The sequence below is a fragment of the Benincasa hispida genome, chromosome 4 (genome assembly GCF_009727055.1).
Source record: "Benincasa hispida cultivar B227 chromosome 4, ASM972705v1, whole genome shotgun sequence".
In the NCBI taxonomy this organism is placed as follows: Eukaryota; Viridiplantae; Streptophyta; class Magnoliopsida; order Cucurbitales; family Cucurbitaceae; genus Benincasa; species Benincasa hispida.
This window is the reverse complement of record NC_052352.1, coordinates 29281450-29303091: the sequence shown is the minus strand read 5'-3', so window position 1 is coordinate 29303091 and position 21642 is coordinate 29281450. Positions and strand designations below refer to the sequence as shown.

Here is a 21642-nt window from a genome sequence, read left to right as displayed (position 1 = left end):
TTTTTACCAATTTTAATTCTTGAACAATTAATTGATCTATTACAAATATATTTCAATTTTATATTTAATGGAATATTAAACTTTCAATCTTGTATCTCGTAAATTTATGAATTCCAAAAAATCAACAACTAAAAGCTGGTTTGGTAACCATTTGATTTTTTGTTTTTTTTAAAAAAATTAAGCCTATAGATATCACTTTCACCTCCAAATTTCTTCTTTTGTTATCTACTTTTTACAGATCATTTAAAAAATCAAGCCAGAATTTGGAAACTAAAAAAATATATATATAGTTTTTAAAAACTTGTTTTTGTTTTTGGAATTTGGTTAAAAATTCAACCATTGTACTAAATATGCAAATCATGGTAAGAAATGAGGAAGAAATAGGCTTAATTTCAAAAACCAAAAACCAAAAATAAAATAGTTACTCAACAAGATCTAAGGAATTAGATTTGTTAATTTTAAAAGTTCATGGATCAAATTCATACAAATCTCAAATATACTATTTTTTCTTATTATTATTAATTGAAAATTCAATACGCAAATATGAAATTGAAATATATAAAATATTGAATATCAATATGAAATTTAACAAAAAGAGAAAAAAAAAAAATCTATGATCCTCCCATTTATTGTAGCAAAGAAAACATAAAGGACAACTCTAACATGAGAATATTTAAATCTATATATGATAGAGTTAAATAATCGGCAACATTATAAGATTATGATCATCTTCATCTTATAAATTATAAAAAGATATCATAGAATAAGGAAAATGTTTCAATTACTATAGATGTACAAATTATGAATCTCGAGCATAAGAATCATCCTGTAGTTGGCAATTATTAGGTTTGAAGCTCTAAAGAACCAAAAAAAAAAAAAAAAAAAAAAAAAAAAAAATACATGTAATCTTGTTGATTCTTGAGTAAAGAGGTGTACAAACATTGAACGTAATATGTAGGTAAATAATCCAAATTTTGACATTTATTAGAGTAGAACCCCTAATTTCTCGTAACTAAAAGTTAGATGTACTTTTTTTTTAGTGAAGTTTAATCATAAAATTTATACTTCATCAAATTGATTCATTGAGAGATCCATCATTAAACTTAATACCTTCAAGTGCTAAGCTTTTATTACTAAAAAAATGTATGGCTAGTTGTTGGTATGTTTTGGGTAAACATTATTATTATGTCAGTAATAAAATGTTGTATGGTATTTTAAAAAAAGCTAAGGTTTATAGTATTCATGAGTATAATCATGATTATGAAAGTTTTATTAGTTGAATTTAACATAGTTATAAAATAGTTGGAAGAGGTACTCCTCTTTTGATTGACTGTGTAGCCAAAGATATGCATGATACTCGTGGTTTGCGACTCCGCGATAAATTGATTTAAAGTTACGTGTCTTAATTTGTACTTCTTGTTGTTGCTAGATACTGTCACTACAAGTGTTGGTAAGTTAGAACGAAGTGAGCATGATATCAAAGATATTTTCTCTAAATAAAAGTTTGAAAAATGAATGGAGGTATTGTGGACGAAATGTGTTAGCTTAATATTTAAACAAATATCGGTTTGTTTTTATTTTTATTTTCTTTGTTCGTGGTTGTATATATTTTGGTGATTTGCTTTGATTTTCGGAGGTGGGAACATCCTATCTTGTTGTTTTTAGTTTCTCGTTAATCTAAACCTAATTCAACTGGTTTAAACATATATACTAAAATGAGTTTAGCTGAATAATAATTATTATACGAAAGGAAAAAAAAAAAAGAAAGAGTTTAAACATATATTATTATATTATGATCTCTTAACCTCCATATTAGTATGCTAAAATAATATAATTTTGTCAAATCTTTCAGCAACTTCTTTCCAGTCAATGAAAGAAAAACAAAAGGAGAAAGTAGGAAAAAAATAATGGGGTGAGAGAGGCTCGAACTCTCGACCTCAGGATAACTCTTAAGCTATGAGACCTACGCGCTAGCCAACTGCGCCACCACCCCGTTTGCTTTTCATGCCGTACTGAAACAGTTTTAATTAATATTGTTTTTAATTATTATTTTAATAATACGACTTTTGATATGGGAGAGACCGCAGGTCTTCACCAACGAGTCCGCTCCTTAAGAGCATCTAGCAGCTAATTAAATACTTGAAAATAGGGGTATTCAAATAACCGAACAATCCAGACTATTCAATTCAAAATATAAAGGTTCGGTTGGGTTAGATTGAATTAAATTTTTTCTATTTTTATTAGGTTGGGTTGGGTCATGGGTTGGTTAAAAAAAATTTGGGTTGATTCAACCCAACCCGAATTTCATATATATAATTAAAATATGCTATATATATTTCTTTTTGTTTAAAATTTGATTACTTTGTATTGATTAATTTGTGAATTTTAAATATTATTATTTTAAAATTGTTCTGATATTTGTCTTTATTTGAAGTTTACAATAAATATCTTAGATATAATTGGTATTTAGCATTTGAATTTTATGAGATTTTACTTATTAGTCATGTATTGTATATAAATTTACATATTTTTAATTAAAAAGGAAAAAAACAAATTATAACCTAACAACTCTACCCAACCCAACCTGAATTTTAAGGGTTAGGTTGGTTTGGGTTAGAGACTTTATTTGGGTTGTCAATTCAACCAACCCGAATTTTTGGATTGGTCCAAAAAACACCCTTAATCCAACCCAACCCAACCCATGTACACCCCACGTGAAAATAACAAATTTTTAAATTAAATCAAAACTTATTGGATATGGATTAGATTAGCATAGTAATTGGTTTTAATTTAAGAGCCACGGGACAAATGTCTAATTTTAAAGTTAAAATTTTAAAAATATCTAAACATAGTTTCTATTTCAAAGATGTCTAAACATAAAATATTAAATTCAAATATACGGTAATTATTTGAAATTATGGATAGATATGTCCTTTCTATACACAATATTTAAATACAAAATTTTATAAAAAAAAAAAAATAAATATAGGGTAAATAAAGTAATCAGAATGTAATCTAATAATTCAGAATAGCCAAAAATAAAAGAAGACTTAATAGGGGAAAAAAAATATATCGTATGAAATGTGAAAATAGTCCCTCTCAAAATATGCTTTACAATGTCTACCAACAAATATAAGCAAAATTACTATGAAAACAGAAAAAATAAACTTCATTGAAAAAACATCAATACAAATAATAATTATATCAAAATATAAAGTTTGCATTATGAAAACAAAAAATTGAACTTCACTGAAAAAATATATCAAAACAATTAATAATTACATGCCCTAATATAACTTGAAATACAAAGTTTGCACATTGTCAGATCAAGTAAATGATAATCCATGGCCTCTAGGAAATAAAGGACTCATTCGACCCTATCACCTCTAGCACCATTTAATGAACTAAATAGTGAATATATAGTTTCATAGCCGCAAACCCACGGATTAAACAACAAATACACGAGTTAAAATATACGTGTTCTTTTATCTTATTAATGTGTGCTGGTGCGTTTCTACCATAGATAGATAGTGTCTATGAGATATTGTCAAATTTAATGACTATACAAAAATCATTTGACATAAGCCCATGTTTTGTGAGTTATTTTCTCCTTAAAGTTGTCACAACTACTTAGATCCACCTGCCCGCCACGTTTCTCACTCAAAATCTGACCGTCGTCGTGCTTCGATGTCAAATTTCCACCACTTAGTTGGATCATGTTTTAGAACCAAATCAGTTAGGTTCAAGTGAAGGTCTAAATAGATGCTATTTTACTTTCAAACTTGCTTACCTAATACAACGAAGTCTTCTTTTTTAGGAGTTGGGAATAGATATGGCAAAGGGTGTTCGTGGGTTGGGTGAAGGACTTCTTAAACTCAACTCAATTGTTCGAATTGTAAATTTCTTCCACTCAAATAACCCTTATTAAAAAAGGGACCCAATCCAACCCAACCATGAAATATTTGAGCTTGGTTGGTTCGAGTCATTAATGTAAACATTTATTCTAAAAAGAAGTAAAACATAAATACATAAAAATCTGATTTAATTATCTTCATATATTAAATTAAGATTAGCAACTCAATTTTAATCTATATACTAAAATTTTTCATTTCAAAGTGTTAAGAAACTATTTTTAAGAATTTTTTAACAACAAACTATTAAAAAATAATGAAATTAAATAAAACTAAAATTAATACATATATAAATAATCGAATTATAAGTAACAAAAATAATATATTTTAAAGTTAATAATAACTTCTAATAGTATTGGTTGAGATTGGTTTTTGTTATATTAGGTGAACTCATGAACCGACCTAACTCATAAAGTTTTTATTTATTTGAATTCAATCCAACCCAAATGAGTTTTAGATATGGTAGGTAGGATTCGGAGAAAATGAGGATGATGAATAGCCTAGCGGACGGTGTTGATTATTCTTATCATTGTGAATGAGCATTGTCGTGGTGTTGGTGTCGCAACCGCTCGAGTTTAGGGCAAGAATTTTGTTTGAAGAGAGGAGTGGGGCAATGGAGGAGAATCCTAAAGGTTAGGGTAGGGAGAAGACAACAAACTTCCAAGAAAATTGGCCTGCAAATCTACGATAGTTAGAGGCCAATTTGGCATATTTTTTAAACATGTAGTCCTAAAACCTTATATTTAAGAATTTTCTGCGAGCATAGAATTTGTGTTATAATTTCACAAATAGAGGCCAACATGGTAAGAACTAAAATTAAAAATTTGAAGACAATCACATAAATGGACAAATTTTTAAATGGAACCACTAAATTTTCGGTCGGTATGAATCAAACCATCATTGGTATAGGTATGTTTAGAATTAAAACAATAAGCCTAAGAGACTGATTGGAATACTAAAGAAAAAGTTATTTTCAGAAAAAATCATAATTATTTAATCTTTTTTTTTATATAAAGATTATTTAAAAATGAGTATTTTAAAAACTATTTTGAGTTATTATCAAGTACCAGATTAGATAATTGAATCATGATATGAAGTATTATCTACTAATCTACATTTAGATGGGCAACTCAATGCAAACCTATCACATGGTGTGTTTAATTCATTTTATATTCGTTTAGTTAGTATCTTAATTTATCAATTTTTTCCGAGAGGGAACACAAGAGGAGAAAAAAATAGAAAAAGAATGATCAAAAGAGTGAACAAAAATATGTATCATGGGATCATAAAATTTGTTACCCATTCATTAAGTGGGAAGTAAAAGCTACCTAAGTTAAAATGTTTGAACGATCAAATAACAAATTAAAAAGAGACAATAATTTTAGAAATTAAATTGTATATTAAAGTTAAGTAATCATATACGAGGGTATGATGGAAATGATAGGGAAAATTGGGCAAAATGACCTATTAGAAGTTACCTTTTGTTTTTTTGACCTATTTTTTTAAAACACGTTTTTTTTTACCCCTTGATGATGAAAATGATGTAAGTATGGTTGTATAATTACTCTTATGCCCCTTATCACCAACCTACCAAATTAATTCACATTCTCCCCCTAAAATTAATTTATCCAAAAACCATTAACAAAAAAATATTCACACAAAAAATTCTCCACAAAATTTGTTAGTTGTATAATTACTCTTATGCCCCTTATTAAATTTTCACTTTCAGTTTCAACCACCAACCTACCAAATTAATTCACATTCTCCACTTAAAATTAATTTATCCAAAAACCATTAACAAAAAATTGTTCACACCAAATTTGATTTGTTTACAACCCCACAAAAAGTTCTCTTCATCAAATTGTTTCTAGAACGAAATTCATCAAGTTCAAAACTTGTATTTCACGAAGTTGTAATTTTGTACACCCCGTCGTAAGAAGGTATGTATTTCATTTTTTTTATGTATTCTCAATAGTTCACTAATTTTTGGAAAAATTGACAAAACTAAATGATATTTTTGGAGTTTGATTTATGTTTGCTTTGTTGATTGTTTTTTTTTTTTAATAATGCCCTGCATTTGATATTTATTTATAAATTTTAAAAAAAAATTAAAAAAATAGCAATTTCTTTTTAAAGATACCCGATCGGGCTTCATCGGGTATTCACCGGGTAGGAAGCAAATGAGTTAAAATTACCCAGTCGGGCTTCACCGGGAACAAAATAAATATTGAAATAAATTTGATACCCGACCGAGCTTCACCGGGTAGAAAGAAAATGAGTTCAAATTACTCGGTCAGGCTTCACCAAGAGCAAAATAAATGTTGGAATAAGTTTGATTAGATTCATCGGGTATGGAATAAAATTATTGACCCCTCACCAGGTGACTCGACTGAGCTTCACCAGGTCTTTCTTGGGTCCGAGCCTGGTAGAGTCAACCCTAACCCGACCAGGTGCACAAAAAACATGATTCTGTTTTTTGGCCCGATGGTCTACCGGCCAAAAAACAGAATCAATCTCTTTTTTTTTGTTTTAATTTTTTTATTTTGCTTTTTCTTTTTTTTTTATTTTGATTTTTCTTTAACTACATTATATTAATACATTTTTTATATAAATTTTAGGAAAATGCCTTGTGTTTGGATTTGTTTCAATGGCGTTTGGAATGAAAGGGAAAAGGATTACGATGGAGGAGAGTTACGGGGGTTTGACATTGAGTTGAGCATGACCTATAATGAATTTCTGACCGAAGTTAATAGGATAAATGATATAATGTCAGATGAGTATAATCTTGTTATAAGATGTATACTTCAATTGAGATCCAAAGCCTCTGCATTTGTAATCTAGAATGATGAAGATTTACACACATTCCTTACATGGGAAGAGGTCTTAGTTTAGCTTCCAAAGTGTTCAACAAATCAAGGATTTCATCCAAAAAATTCATATGTCCGACAAACTGAAGAAATCTCTTCAACATCTAGGCTAGTACATTGGAAGATGGAGTCGGATAGTCCATTTTCCTCTACATATTTTAACCCATCACTTACTTCGTCGCCTAGTAATTTGGCGACTCATAACTTAGGGGATGATGTAGACCAAGGTCAATATTTTAATGATTGGTCTTGAGGGAGAAGCATGATGGAGACCAAGGTCAATATTTCAATGATTGTTCTTGGAAGGAGAAGAATGATGGAGAGGAACCCAAGATTAATACCCACCATACATCTCATGCAGAAGAACGAACAATCGAAGACTACGAAGGCTCGTTAAAAGCAACGGATCTGACTTGTCACATCCTTCTAGTAGCACAATCACCATGTCAGGTTAGCCTTATTCTTCTGAAGATGTGCAAATTGGTGACATATTTATATCTAAGAAGGATTTAAAAATGTGGTTATTTATGTTAGCAATTAGAGTTAACTTTTAGTTTAGAGTGAAAAAGTCGACCACAACATTATACAAAGTTATATGCTTAGTTGAAAAATATAAATGGAGACTTCGAGACGTTAAATTGAAAAATTGTGAAATATTTAAGATCTCTAAGTATGACAATGTCCACACATGTAGAAATAAAATATTGACTAACAATCATAGACAAGCTTCTAGTTGGGTTCTTGGACATTTAATTTTGTCAAAGTTTGAAGATGTTAGTCGTTCATATAGACCGAAGGACATTATGAAGGATATAAAACAAGAGTATGGTATGAGTTTAAGTTACAACAAGGCGTGGAAGGCAAGAGAAGAAGCGTTAGTGCTTGTTTAGGGGTCACCAGAAGAATCGTACAAGAAGTTACCTAAATTTGGTGAAGCCTTACAAATTGAAAATCCTAGTTCAACATTTAAATATGATCTGCAGAAAGATAAATATTTCAAGCACGTCTTTATGGCTCTTGGTGCATCTATTAGGGGGTTTCTAAACTGCATTTTCCCTGTTTTAATTGTAGATGGAACACATTTAACGGGTAAATACAATGGTAAACTCCTGCTTGTGATTAGGGTCGATGGAAATAATCAAATATATCCCGTCGTGTTCGGTATATCTGGTGGAGAAACTGACGAATCTTGGGTGTGATTTCTTCAGCAATTAAGATGTGCAATTGGACAAGTTCATGATTTGGTTATCGTATCAGATAGACACCCTAGCATAAAAAAGAAAATTATCACGGTCTTCCCAGAAGCATTTCATAGTATCTGTATCTATCACTTAAAAGTTAATTTTAAGAATAAAGATATTTTCGATATTTTCGACAAAGCAGCCAAAACAAGTCGTGAGTCTATGTTCAACTACCATTGGAGTCAATTTACAGGGTATCCAAGTGCACGCAAATACGTAGAAGATATTGGTCTTGAGCGGTGGGCTAGGGTGTATCAATGTAATAGAGGGTACAAGCAAATGACAACAAATCTCGCCGAGTGCATAAACGGAGTGTTAAAAGATGCACGACAGTTACCAATCACGTCATTTCTAGACCATATTAGAGGTTGGTTACAGGACTTATATTGCGGACGTCGAACAGATGCATCAAATAATACGTCAAGACTGTCGAACTATGCGATAGCAATAATTTGTGACGCGGCAGACAAAGCGAGCAAACATGAAGTTAGGCCAATTGACCAACATGAGTTCGAGGTGATAATAGGAGGTTTGGGAGGCCATGTAAATATTCACGCAAGAACATATACTTGTCACAAGTTTGATTATTATGAAATCCCTTGTTCACACGCCATTGTTGCATGCAGGGTTCATAATATTGATCCTACCTCTCTTTGTTCACGAGTATACTCTATTGATGTAATGTTGGCTGCATATGCTAAACCTATACGACCACTTGGACACTTTTCGGAATGGAAACAATCATCGGCCTTCGCCGATGTTGAAACATTGCCTCTAAAAAGAGTTCCAAGAGTAGGTCACCCATGAACAACAAGATTTCCTTATGCAGGTGAATTTTGTCAAGTCCACAGGTGTTCTAGATGTGGGCAACGGGGTCACAACAAAACGACATGCAATCAACCTTTTAATACTGTTGAGTGATGTATGGATTTTTTTTTATTTTGCATGATATTTTTGTGAATTTGGATGATATTTTGCAATCATTGAATATATATATATATATATTTTATTTATTTATTATTTTTTTTTTTTTGCATGCGCCCAGCCCGGAATTGGTATATATTTGTTGTTTTTTGCATGCGTCCGGCTGAAAATTGGTTGTTTTTTACATGCGCCCGGTCAGGAATTGGTATATTTGTTGTTTTTTGCATTCGTCCGACCGGGAATTGGTGCCAATTTGCATGCGCACTGTCAGGAATTGGTATATATGTGTTGTTTTTTGCATTCATTCGATCGAGAATTGGCGCCAATTTGTATGCGTTCGGCCGGGAATTAGTATCTAGTTTCATGTTTCTAAGACCTACCCAGCTGGGAATTGGCTCTTATTTGCATATGTTCGACCAAGAATTGGTATATATTTGTTGTTTTTTTGCATGCGTCCGACCAAGAATTGGCTCTTATTTACATGTGCCCGTCCGAGAATTGGTATACTTTGATGATTTTTCAAATCACTCCCAACAATAAATTTTTATTCATCACTTCAACCATTAATTACAAAAAGTTTACAAAGTTCTAAAACAATGCTCTATATGCCCAAATCTGAATGGCATATTGTCTACGAAAATATTGCATTCTATCTTATGTTAAGGTGTCCATTTTAGACCCTGTTACATCATATTCAAAAAATTTACATGTGAACATACCACAGTCACCACTCTCATGTTGTTGAGGCATAAAAGCATCTCGGTGTAGAGTCCAAGGATCAATTAGAATATTATGAAGACTCTATTATCGCACCAACAATAAGTAGATCGGGAAAGTTTTCACACACTGATCTCATTTCACATTCCAAGTTTGCATTCGAATGTAATGCGATCTATGAATTGAACACGATTAATTCTATGACCTGGAAGTCTGCACAAACAAGCACCCAGTGCATCCCAGAGAGGTTGAAAGGCATGTAAACAACATCGACGTTACTCCAAGGTACATCGTAGTTAATGTGTTTACCATGAACGTATTTTAATGCGTTCGTCGCCTTACTCCAATCGATCGTATGACGATCGCGTCTTAGGAAGTTCTAAAGGAATGAGAAAATCAGATAATATTGAGTGCATGCATCTATGGACTAATATATAGCATAACTACAATGTCAGATAATGTATCGTAACTACAATGTCAGCTATAGCAAATTTTCGATGACACAAGTTCGGTTGGGCTTGCATTTTCGTTTTTATGAACATAAACAATATGTTTATTACCTGCACAATAAGAGTGTTTAATTAAATAAAGACACATATACACACACGAGAATCTTTATTAAAAGTTATATACCTCATCATTCATCCATTCGGACGATGTTAACATACTATTAAACCATTTTTTATCCATTTAAGCATATGTATTCCTCCCAATCATCGCAGCAAGGTCTACATTGTCCATCCACTTTTAAAATTTAATGTTAAGATCTTCAGGTATGTCAACGAGGGGATCATACTTCTGTTGAATTTTTTTGCCTCTTCCCATACTTGTGTCCTTCCACAGTGTAGTTAATTTCTAAGAAATTTTCCTCATTCGGCCACCGCGACCTTCTATTACATTTATATTTTCCGTATCTTGTGAACTTATATCGACAACCTACACAATAAAATTTGTATTGAACTTATAAGAATAGTGTTGTTCGATCAATCTACACAATGATGGCTACACTTCTATGTCAATTATAGAGTTATTTAATCAAATAAATAATAAAATTTCAATTATTATTCATAATTACAACAATAGGAGGATAAAGACGATAAGAACGGATTAAATAGGGAAAACAATTATTATTCAAAATTTCATAGTAAATAGGAAGACATAAATGATAAGAACGGACAACAAGGATCATTAGGATATATCCTAACTTCTGAACGACAATATCACATCAACAGTTTTGGTCGTTAACTTCTCAACAAGGTCATACCTCGTCCTTCCGTCCATCAATGTCGGACCCTTCATCTATAACGTCGTCACCTAGAACCGCCACAGGTACAATATCACCACCTACAACACCTACAGCTCCAGGAGAATGACCATCCCTATCACCATCGTTTATCACAGCATAATCAATCGTACCTCCATCGTACCCACCTCTAGTGCAATCAACATCTTTTCCCTGCATGCATAGTTATTAGACACCTTTTCCCCGCATGCTTAGTTATGAAGAGAACAGGCAAGAAGGATCATAATGGTATATCCTTACTTTTTGATAATCGTCACAAGTACTTCGTAATGCTTTTTAGGTCATGTTCCAAACTTTCCACGCGACGATTAAGACGTTTGACTAGCTTAATCAATTGCAATACTTCTTCCATTTCTTCTGGGACTTCCCGTCATGTCTTTGTTGATTATCACTGTCATCAACCTCCTTAGTATTCGAAGGTCCAGCAACATCGCCATCATTTGTGGGTAGAGATAGTTCTAGTTGTGCAGGTGGTGCAAGTAGTGCAAGTGGTGCAAGTGGAGTGGTGGGTGGCTCTATAACACGATTCATAAACTGAATCTCTTCCTCGGAAGGTACGAGTTGCAATGTAATCCTTACCTACAAAAAATTGTAATCGTGAATAAATAAACTAAGAAGCTATAATCATCAAAATAATTCTAACCCAAAAAACTTAAAAAGGAACATACTGCATCTGACCCGAAGACTTCGTCTCTAATTACTCCATATGGAGGAGAATGTGAGCATGATCATCTCAAAATACGTGGTATCGTATTGTCATTCAATTTGTTTGCAATGCGTCCAGATAATGATGAAATCATTTCATATGCCCATACCTATATGAAATGTAAGTGTATGAATATTCATTAAATCAAATTAATTAAGTTACCTAAAAAGCATGAGGAAACCCGTAAAGACTGTATGTCTGTTGTTTTCCATCTACATTGCTCTTATATGTCTGTGCTTTATCTTTCAATCATTGTTTGAATCATTTAATTGTATTCGCAAAAAATTTCTTGCTGCAGTCCTCATTACAAAATCTATTCCAATATGATCGCTAAATTTTCAAAATCCATTTGTTTTTTCCTCTTTCTACCCATCATAGCAAACTCAATAAAATAAAATAATGCAATTTTCACTACATCAAAATCGTTTTCAAACTCAAGTCTTGGAAAATATAGAGTCCAACTCCTATGCCTTCATGCCCTCATTATCATTTAGATACTTAGCTCTAAGTCTAACAAAAGAACTTTCTACCTTCACAGTTCTAGTATACTTAGCTCTAAGTCTAATAAAAGAATTTTCTACCCTCACAGTTCTAGTTTGATGTTTTAGTCCTGTAATAAGGTTAAACTCTACTTTCCTGAAGGATACCTTATTCCCCATAAGATTAAAGCTAAATAACATCTCTCCTAGGTTCTTCTACCTCTCGAAGAAAAGTATAATGAATTAGTAGTCCATTGAAGATGATGTTTGTGTCTATGTCTAGGAGAGGACAAAACATGTTTTTCTAAATATGGCTAGTTGTGTCAGAGTTAGTTTTTTCTTTAGGAAAATGGTCATTAGGATGAACTTCATATCTAATTCCATTATAACCTACATTTTTCAGGAAACAAATAAATTAGAAGACAACACATCAACATATCAATGAGTACTTAAAAAGAACAAAATTAGAAGACAACACATTAGCACATCAAATGAGTACTTAAAAAGAACAAAAATTATATATAAATATAAATTTAAAAAGAATTGGCCCGACCCATACTCGGTCGGGTACAGGATCGGGCCAAAAACCAGAATCCTGGTCTACCCCTACCCGGTCCCGCCCGCCCCCTTCGCTTTTAGACTTTGGCCTGGTCCCATACACGATCATTTTCGTATGAAGTCCAGCTGGGTGCCACCTACCCCTACCCGGTTTTGCCCCTTTCTCCCTCGTCCTTTCCTCTCTTTCCCACCCATACCCGGTCGAAATATACATGGGCCCGGCCAGTCTAGCACCGGACGCAATCTTCCCCAAATCTTCCCCAATCTTCTCCACCCAATCACATACTCGGTCACCATCGTATGAAGCCCAACCGGGTAAGACCGATTTCCAAAAACTCATTTTTAGGCCCAAAATTATTCAAAAAACGCCGAACATGATTTTTTTTTAGGAAAAAAGTTTAACATTCAACATAGATCTAACATAGATTTCAAACAATCATTTTATAGCATCTAAGATAAACTAACATTGAGTGAAAAAAATGAAAAACCATACTTGATTAGTTGAAAAATCTCAAATAATCTTCAATGAAGAGAAAAATGGCAAGAGAAATTGAGATAAATGGAGTGAGATTGAGGAAAGGATAAGGGATGACCGAAAATAGATAGGGAAAATAGGAAGATTGAGGGTTTAGAGTGTTTGAGTAACTTTTGAAATGTGAAGGGCATTAGGGTAATTTTACTTAGTTTTCAAAATTATGAGGTCAAAAAACAATCTTTTTAAAAAGGGTCCAAAATTCAAAATGAAAACTTTAAAATGACTATGTTTGTCAATTGCCCTTTTTTTTTTTTTTTTCATACTTTGAACCCCCACAATCACCTAAATATATCAATATAATTCTAACATTAATTGAAGTTAAGGTGACGGTGGATAGAAAACAATAAAAAGAAAAGATGCATATAAAACATGAAAGCAATTGATTAAGGTTAATAATGTCGTTATAACACTAACCTAACTAAAACCAACTCTTCTACTAACCTCATAACTCAATGTAACAATCAGCCAAACCCTTTAACGAACAAAACATTAGAAAGTGAACCTCTCCCTACTTGGCTTTGCTAGTAGTATCACGCTAAAACTGAATTTTTCTTTAAAAAAAAATTACAAATTACAAAAGCTCCCCCAGAGTCCCAGACGGCCCAAAAGACATTAGAAATACAGCTCTACGCACCCATCCCTGTCATGGAAATTAGATTATCGGCTCGATTTGTGGGATCACAGCGGGATTCAATGGCTATGATACTTATTTCCATGGCATGCCGGACATGCTCTGTGGATGGTTGCTATTGTTGCAGGCTCCAGAGCTGTTGTTGAGGGGGCTGCCGGGGCCGCCACCGGAAGACTCGCTTAGCGTCCCATGAGATGGACTACTGGCTCCTCCTGTCAAGTGACCAAAGCCAACTGGGTTTAGCATTGGCGAGACGTTGATGGGTTCATTTTGGCGCGCTAACTTCGGTTCCTTGTTGCTGTCGGCTATGAAACTTCCCACAACCACCTGCATATTTGATCACAAAATGGAGAACACACCAATGTCAACTGAAAAGTTGTAAAACCGGTCATAGCAATCAGAAACTGGCGAAAGTTTCTGTGGAGAAGCCCAATCAGAGATAGAAGTAGATTTTTAAAGAAGTCACCGAGTTAAAAGAGATTTTTTCAGCGGAAGTAAATCCAATGGAGATTCGGAAAGAATCAAATTCACCTGAACAGGAGATAAAGCTGTGAGGAGACCCGCCACACTACCACCTAAAACTCGGCCATCTGGACCAGACAAAGACACACTCAACCCACCAGTTCTGCTTCTCTGACCACCATTTTCAGACGGGAGAAATGAACCCGAAAGTGACAAAATTTCAAATCGCCCCTGTATGAAGACAAAAAAAAGCAAGTCATAAACTTGTTGTACTAGAAGTTAAACAATTGTCCTTAAAACCAACGTAAAGAATACCACACACACATTATATCTCTATTAGAACTCTTGATGCTGCGATAATAGATATTTAGGTCAAATCCATGGCCAAACAAGGAAAATCCATCCTAAGGTTGAGAACTTTCTCAAAAGAACACAGGTTCTATATTTTCAAAGGATAATCAAGCTTTCTATTACAACCTTAAAAGTGGCTATATATATTATAACCTTACAAGGAAATAAGACAAATTCATTAATTAATTATAATTAAACATTAATTCATCTAAATTAACAACGAAACTAAATATTAATTAAAATATACTAATTATCCTATAGTTATCCTCATCAACTCTCTATGAAGCAGAAGCTCACAAACCTCATAAGTAACAGTTCCACCAGATGTAGCAGGTTGACGTAAAGTCACATTTGATATTGCTCCGTTTGCAGACAGGATACATATAGCTCTGGGGCCATTCTGAGAAAAGGACATTATTTTTGACGATACATCCTGTAAAACCATGTGCAAATCAAATTATTGTTGCTTGGTAGCAAATGAGAAGTGAGAATGAAATGAAAGCACAGTGGAATTCCATAATACTTATGAAAATTTACACTCGCTCTCTCTACTATTATTTATATTTATTCTTAGCTTTTCTCTTTTCTTCTTCTTTTCTTTCCTTTTTTTTTTTTTTTCTTCTTTTTGTTGGAGGGAGGAGGTGATCTCATAATTGCACATCTTGCCAAAGCTCGCAGTGAGCTTATACCACAAAGTCAATGTAGAAGTCTTATAAAGAGTGTTAATATATCCATTCTGCAAAAGATAGGTGATCTTGGTATGCCATGCACCAATAAACTTCAAGTTGAAAATAGACAAAAATTAGGCATAAACAACAGTCGACGAGCTTCTACTCTCATCCTGTCGCAAGTCCAAAAAGTGGCATTTAACATCTAACACTCTACTGGCAAACAATTCAGTGTCGCGATGTAAGAAACAGTAAGTGCATCCAAAAAGCATTTAAGGTAAGAATAAATTTACATTTATGATTTGATAATCGAATGTGCAAGAAAATGTATTGTTTAGTCCTTCCAGATGCTGATCTAACTAGTAAAGATAAGTGACAGCCAGAAAATTGGTGCTAGTATTTTAAATTAGAACCTCTCCCGCTTTCACGTCAATAACATGTGGGGTGAACCCAATACCAGCCGATCCTGCAATTAAAATTTCTCTGTAAGAGACTCAGTTTTAATAAAGTCATAAGATATAATAATTATCCCACAACAGTTTAGAATATAAAAATAGCATTGCTTGGACATTAAAAGTCAACCAAAGTGTGATTCCCTTTCTTTTCTCCGGTTGCTGTATCGTTATTACAGTTAACACTATAATTTCAATCTTGTACACACACAAAAAAGAAAAAAAAGAAAAAAAAAAGAAAAAAAAAAAAGACAAAAAAGGCAAGGAAAAAAACTGTAGTAGACGAGTAGGTGATCTCTATTCCACCAGAAAAGGTATGTTTGATTGGTTAAACGATGCGACAAAAGGTGCAGTTTCTTAACAATAATTAGCTTTCCATAACAACAATCAAGTGATATTGTCGTAAATGCAACTAAATAAATAGTGGTCAAAAGCCAGGAGGATGAAATAACAACAAACATTCGTAGTAGCCAATGCAAGACAAAAGAAGGGCAAATATGTAATTCACAACTACAATCGTATCTAGGACATAACAGAATCCAACATCTAGTTTATGATATCACTATTTTTTCCATATTTTAAAGTCAGATCAAACTATATAAATAGCCAATTAGATATATGTGTAAGAAACGTCCCAATTAAATCAACACAGTAAGCTGGTCAACTCAAAACTGCTAGTCAATCAATGATATTCCTATATTGCCGTCGCCACGTGATAACTGATAGATACATAACGTTAAAGCTAAGCGCATAATGAATAGCAGTCAAGTCAAGCACCAAATCAAAGAGACCCAAATGGACAAGGCGCTTATAATAGTTACCTAAAGCTTCCAATTGTTGCTTTTTCTTAGAACCAAGTGGCCTGCCTTTAATTTTCTTCAATGAATTTGGTGAGCCCAGTCCTTCAGAAGCAGAATTAGCCATATTTGAAGGAGGAAAACCTCCAGTTCCTGATGACGGCCCAGAAGCCAAAGCTAAAGCCATGGAGCCATCTGGTCCATACTTCCTCGGCCTGCCCCTCTTCCTCTTTATTTGCTCACTACCCACCGAATTTATATTGAAACCATGAGGCAACATAGACCCTCCTCCACCAGCCGATCCCTCAATTCCGGCATTACCAGAAACTCCGGCCATGGAGGATTGGTAAGACGGTGAGGTTGAAGGAGTCACAGGCTTGTAGACGGCTGGGCCATCAGCGCAGAAGGCTAATCGCATATTTTGGGCCGCCGACTGCGACTGTAAGGAGCTATTTTGAACGCCGACGGTGAAGGGTTCTCTACTGGTGATCACACCAGTTTCAGATCCCGACATTTTTCTTCTCTCTTTTCCCCCACAACAGCTTGAATCAAAACTCTATCTAAAGCCTGGAAATCAAAAGTACAAATACGCGAAGAAGATCTACGTGATTTTGAATCCTCAGCTCGATCATCAGCCATAATGTCTAGTCCGATAAAATTCATGAGCGCAGTAGGTAAAGATCTAACAAACTAATGCAGGTTTCGAAATGTATTCAGTCCGTAAACACTAATTTAACCAAACCAGAGCTAGAAATTCTAACTAAGATTAAACAAAAATCGAAAACCTAGAAGATGATTAATGATTTCCCAAATGCGATATCAAACCAAAGCAAGCTAAGGTTTACAAGAATTAAGAGAAACCCTAACCCCAAAACTCTAACATTTCCTCAAATTCTCCAAACAAGATTCAACGAAATTCTCGGAGAAGAAATTAAAAAAAACAAAAACAAAAACAAAAAACAAAAAACAAAACCTAATAACTTGAACGCTAACAGAGCATTTGGGTGAAGTAGAGAACAGATCATGCAAAACATGAGAAAATTAAATTAAAACTCAATAATAGGAAGAAAAATATATATATAAATATATTCAAAGAAAAAAGCTGAAATATATTGATTTTATTTAAGAAAAAATTGAAGGAAAGATGGAAAAAAATGGGAAAATTGAGAGAAAAAATGGGAAAATTACCACAAACTTACCAGTAAAATAGGAAAAATAGCGAAGAGTGATAATCAGAAGAGAAAGGAAAAATTAGGGCTTTGGAAGAGAAAACGAAGGGTTGGATTGAAAAGGCTTTTTGGAAAAAGAAATGCGGAAATCAGAAATATTTAAATATATTATTAATTAAGGGATGATTTGTGGCTTTAATTATAAAATATTTATTTTGATAATTACGGATTACTTTCCTTTTACGGCTGTTGTTGGGGGAGGGAAAATAAAGGGAAAATAAAGAAAAAAAGAAAAAGGAAAAAGGAAAAAGAGCAGGTAAAAAGTGTAATACAGGCGTTGGGTATTTCAAGGTGTAGTTGGGGAGATTGGGACCCTTTGATGACTTTTCAAATTCATATATTTTTTTAAATATATGTCACATTTACACTTGCGGAATGGTAATTTATCAATGATAATATAAAATATCGACTCTAATTGATTATTTTTGTTATTGTTTACCTATTTTTCATAATTATAATAAGATGTGGGACCCATCTTAAAATTTATAATCAAATTGTGTAATCTAATTGAAGAATGAAGAATGTTGATGATTGTGTTGAAAATTACATGAAACCCACTATTGTTACCATTATCATCATTGTTATTATTGCAGATATTGTTACTGTTATATTTATCATTATTGTTAGAGTCAAGTAGTAATGGTAACGACAATAATAACAGCAGAATCTGATATATTTATAATTATGGATAAACATGATTAAAAAAAAACAATTCAATTATGTTTGTAATTGAGACTTATTACGATGCATCTATCAATGAAATCTTATTACCATTACACCAATTTTTATTACGATCTGGTAAACGTGACCATAGTGTTTTTGTTAAGAAACCGTTTACCATAGTGTTTTTGTTAAGAAACTAAATATATGTTCTAGTTTAAATGTTGGGTGTCTTTTTTAACTGATTTTTTATTTTTTAAAAGTTTTAATTAAATCTCCTAAATCTTAATTTTTTTAATTTAGCCTGAATATTAAAATTTAAAATTTATTGATAAGAAACTTGCATGGCATAAAATTTTGTAAATTGACAGAAATTAAAGAAAAATGTTATATATCTAAGAGATAATTCATAAATTTTTTTCGCTAATTTTTTATGAAATTAGTAAAACAATTTAGTTTGTTTTCCCTCTCTTAGATAAAGTTTTTTTTTTCCCTTCTAATCTACTAGACATTATGTCCGGCCAATTATAACTATGCTGAAAGACTAAATTAGAAAATGTTCGTGCATATAAATTAAATTGAAACGTTTTAAATAATATGGCTAAATTTTAAAAAATAATGATAATATTTGTTTTTAATTTGAAGAGTAGGATTGAACCATTAATTTTAAGAATGACAATTTTTGCATTATCCTATTCTGTAGTTCGTGAAACAAAATTAATAACAAAAAAAAAAAAATACACGTTTAGACATTCATTTTTTTACATTTATAATAATATTCATTTTTCTTGGCATAAGTGTTATATATATATATATATATATATATATATATTATAACGATCTGGTGTTCTCATTTCTAATTTCTCATCTATAAGAAATATTGTTTTTTATTATTTAAAAGAATTATTTACAAGCCACCCAAGAAAAAGAGTATATGTCACAATTCATTTTTTTATAAAGTTAGTTGTTTTAAATTTAAAATGAAAGAGAATAAAAAGTATATATTAGTTTTTAAATTAGAATGAAAAGAGAAAAAGATAAGAAAGAATTATTAAACACATTTGTATTTTTGTTATAAACAAACAATAAACAAAAAAGAAAAGTTTGACAATACTCTTTTCTCTTTTTTTTTTTTTTTTTTTTTTTACTTTTTTTTCTTGCCTTTTGTAAAATGTACTAAAAAATTCCTATCCCTGTCGCTCAACTAAAATTTTCTTTCATATTTCAAAACAAAATCTTCTTAAATTATTTTGAAGAAGGCAAAAAAAAATTAATGCAAATAAAATTAATAAGGTCTCGTTGGGTAACTATTTTGTTTTTTATTTTATTTTTGAAAATTAAGTCTATGGACACTACTTCCACATTCAAATTTTTTCCTTTGTTATCTACTTTTTACCAATAATTTAAAAGACCAAACCAAATTTTTAGAAACTAAACAAGTAGCTTTAAAAAAATTATTTTTGTTTTATAATTTAACTAAAAATTTAACAATTGTACTTCATAAAAATGAAAATCATCGTAAGAAAATATAAGTGAAACATGCTTAATTTTTAAAAAAACAAAAATAAAAAACTAAATTGTTACTAAATGGGCATAAACTGTTTAAACCAAAACTGAAATTTTTCTTTGATGCATTAAAAACTTTTACTTTTATTTGTCAAAATGAATATAGCTAGATGTTCAATCTTCACCCCGCATATTATCAATATATATATATATATATATAGTTAAACGAATTTCAATATAATTTAATCTTATAAAACAAAAATATTGATTTCCCAAGATTTTTTTCCTTAATTTCAAATTTTCTGTTTAATTCTTGTAATAAGAAGAAAAATCTTGAAATCAATGCTGTTTTGTTTGAAAATTTCAAGATTTTATTCTTATTTATTTGATTTTTAAAAAAATATCAACTTTAAATGGCACAAAAACATTCATTGAAACTTAGGGACTGTTTGGGGCGCTGAGTTGAGATAGGATACCTGAAGTTCATATGTCTGTAGAGTTCATATATTTATTGACTTCATATGTCTGTGTTTGGGTGCAGAGTTATTTAGTCTGTGTTCATATATCTGTGTTTAGGGTGCAGAATTGAGTTCATATGTCTGGGGTATTTGATACAATTTTTTGAACTCTAAATAATATGCTTTTATGATTACTATTTTTGTTTTGAAACATTTTTATTCAATAATTCTACCCATCTTTGTTTGATGTTGGGATAATTTAGGGACGCGTTTTGTTTTGTTTTATTTTTTTTATCATTTAAGGACGGATGGATTTGAACATGAAATCATGCGTTAGACATAACTGATGCGTTTGCTCCCGTGCGTCTAAGGTCATGCGTCGGAATGATGATGCGTTAATCTTAGCATGCAATGATCACGCGTTCCTATTACAACTTTTCTTACACTTGCGCCAAGTATAACATAAATGCAAGTTTCTCAGGTAATTCGAGGTCGAACACGGGGACTTGTCACTCAATAATATTTGTGAGGTGATACATTTGAGGCGATGAATAAGAATAAAAATAAAGCGAAGAAGGTTTAAATGTTTTACACACTACTCATACTCCTAACTAAATATATTGAGCAATAGAAGACTTGCAATGAGAATAAGTAGAGACACAACAACCAATAACGCATAGTAATGTTTACAATCTTAAATCGCCCTAGTAATCCTAGCTCGTTGCACTAACACATCACACCTCTCGGTGGTCAGCCGCATGACTCTATCTCTATAGTGCATGGTTGCGTCGAGCATAAGATTGTGCCTATCTCTAGGAACAATACGAACCTTGCTTAGTGCATTCCATCCCTTACCTTCTCAGGCAGTTAGACGCGACTACTTAACTTATAGACAATCAATGCAGCATCCCATAGATAGACATTGTCACAGCCTTTCACCAAACAAAGAGGATTAACTCACTATACTCGCAAAACGCACACCTCTCGGTGGATTGCTACATGCATCCTATCTCTAGGCTACAGGATTAAGCATGCGATTTACTTTGATAAATAAATGCTGAAGATAAACTATGATAGAGATGAAGATGATGAAGAAGACGGTAATGAAGGAATTAAGATTTGCATTGATCACAAAATATCTTAATATCTCAAGCTAAAATATAATACAATACAAAGATTAGAATGGA

At 32.2% G+C, this 21642-nt stretch overlaps 1 protein-coding gene and 1 non-coding gene across 2 annotated transcripts; both read right to left on the bottom strand.

Moving 5' to 3' along the window:
• Positions 1 to 1908: 1908 nt before the first annotated feature.
• TRNAM-CAU lies at positions 1909 to 1993 on the bottom strand. Its single transcript is given in 2 exon segments — positions 1909 to 1944; positions 1956 to 1993. It is a non-coding gene; the product is annotated as a tRNA-Met (tRNA).
• An 11754-nt stretch (positions 1994 to 13747) lies between these two features.
• LOC120075059 (AT-hook motif nuclear-localized protein 10-like) lies at positions 13748 to 18018 on the bottom strand. The gene is made up of 6 exons (XM_039028212.1): positions 17802 to 18018; positions 16627 to 17169; positions 15767 to 15819; positions 14987 to 15118; positions 14404 to 14565; positions 13748 to 14199 (listed from the first exon to the last, which is right to left on the bottom strand). Exons 2-6 carry the CDS (start codon positions 17114 to 17116, stop codon positions 13948 to 13950), a joined length of 1089 nt encoding a protein of 362 aa, XP_038884140.1. The 5' UTR covers positions 17117 to 17169; positions 17802 to 18018; the 3' UTR covers positions 13748 to 13947.
• Positions 18019 to 21642: the final 3624 nt, after the last annotated feature.

Coding starts and splice junctions, on each gene's coding strand:
- LOC120075059 (XM_039028212.1), bottom strand. CDS start 17,116: ATGTCGGGATCTGAAACTGGTGTGATCACCAGTAGAGAACCCTTCACC. Junction 15,820..16,626: donor GCAACAATTGGAAGCTTTAG/GTAACTATTATA, acceptor TTTTAATTGCAG/GATCGGCTGGTATTGGGTTC. Junction 14,200..14,403: donor CAGCTTTATCTCCTGTTCAG/GTGAATTTGATT, acceptor TCAAATATGCAG/GTGGTTGTGGGAAGTTTCAT.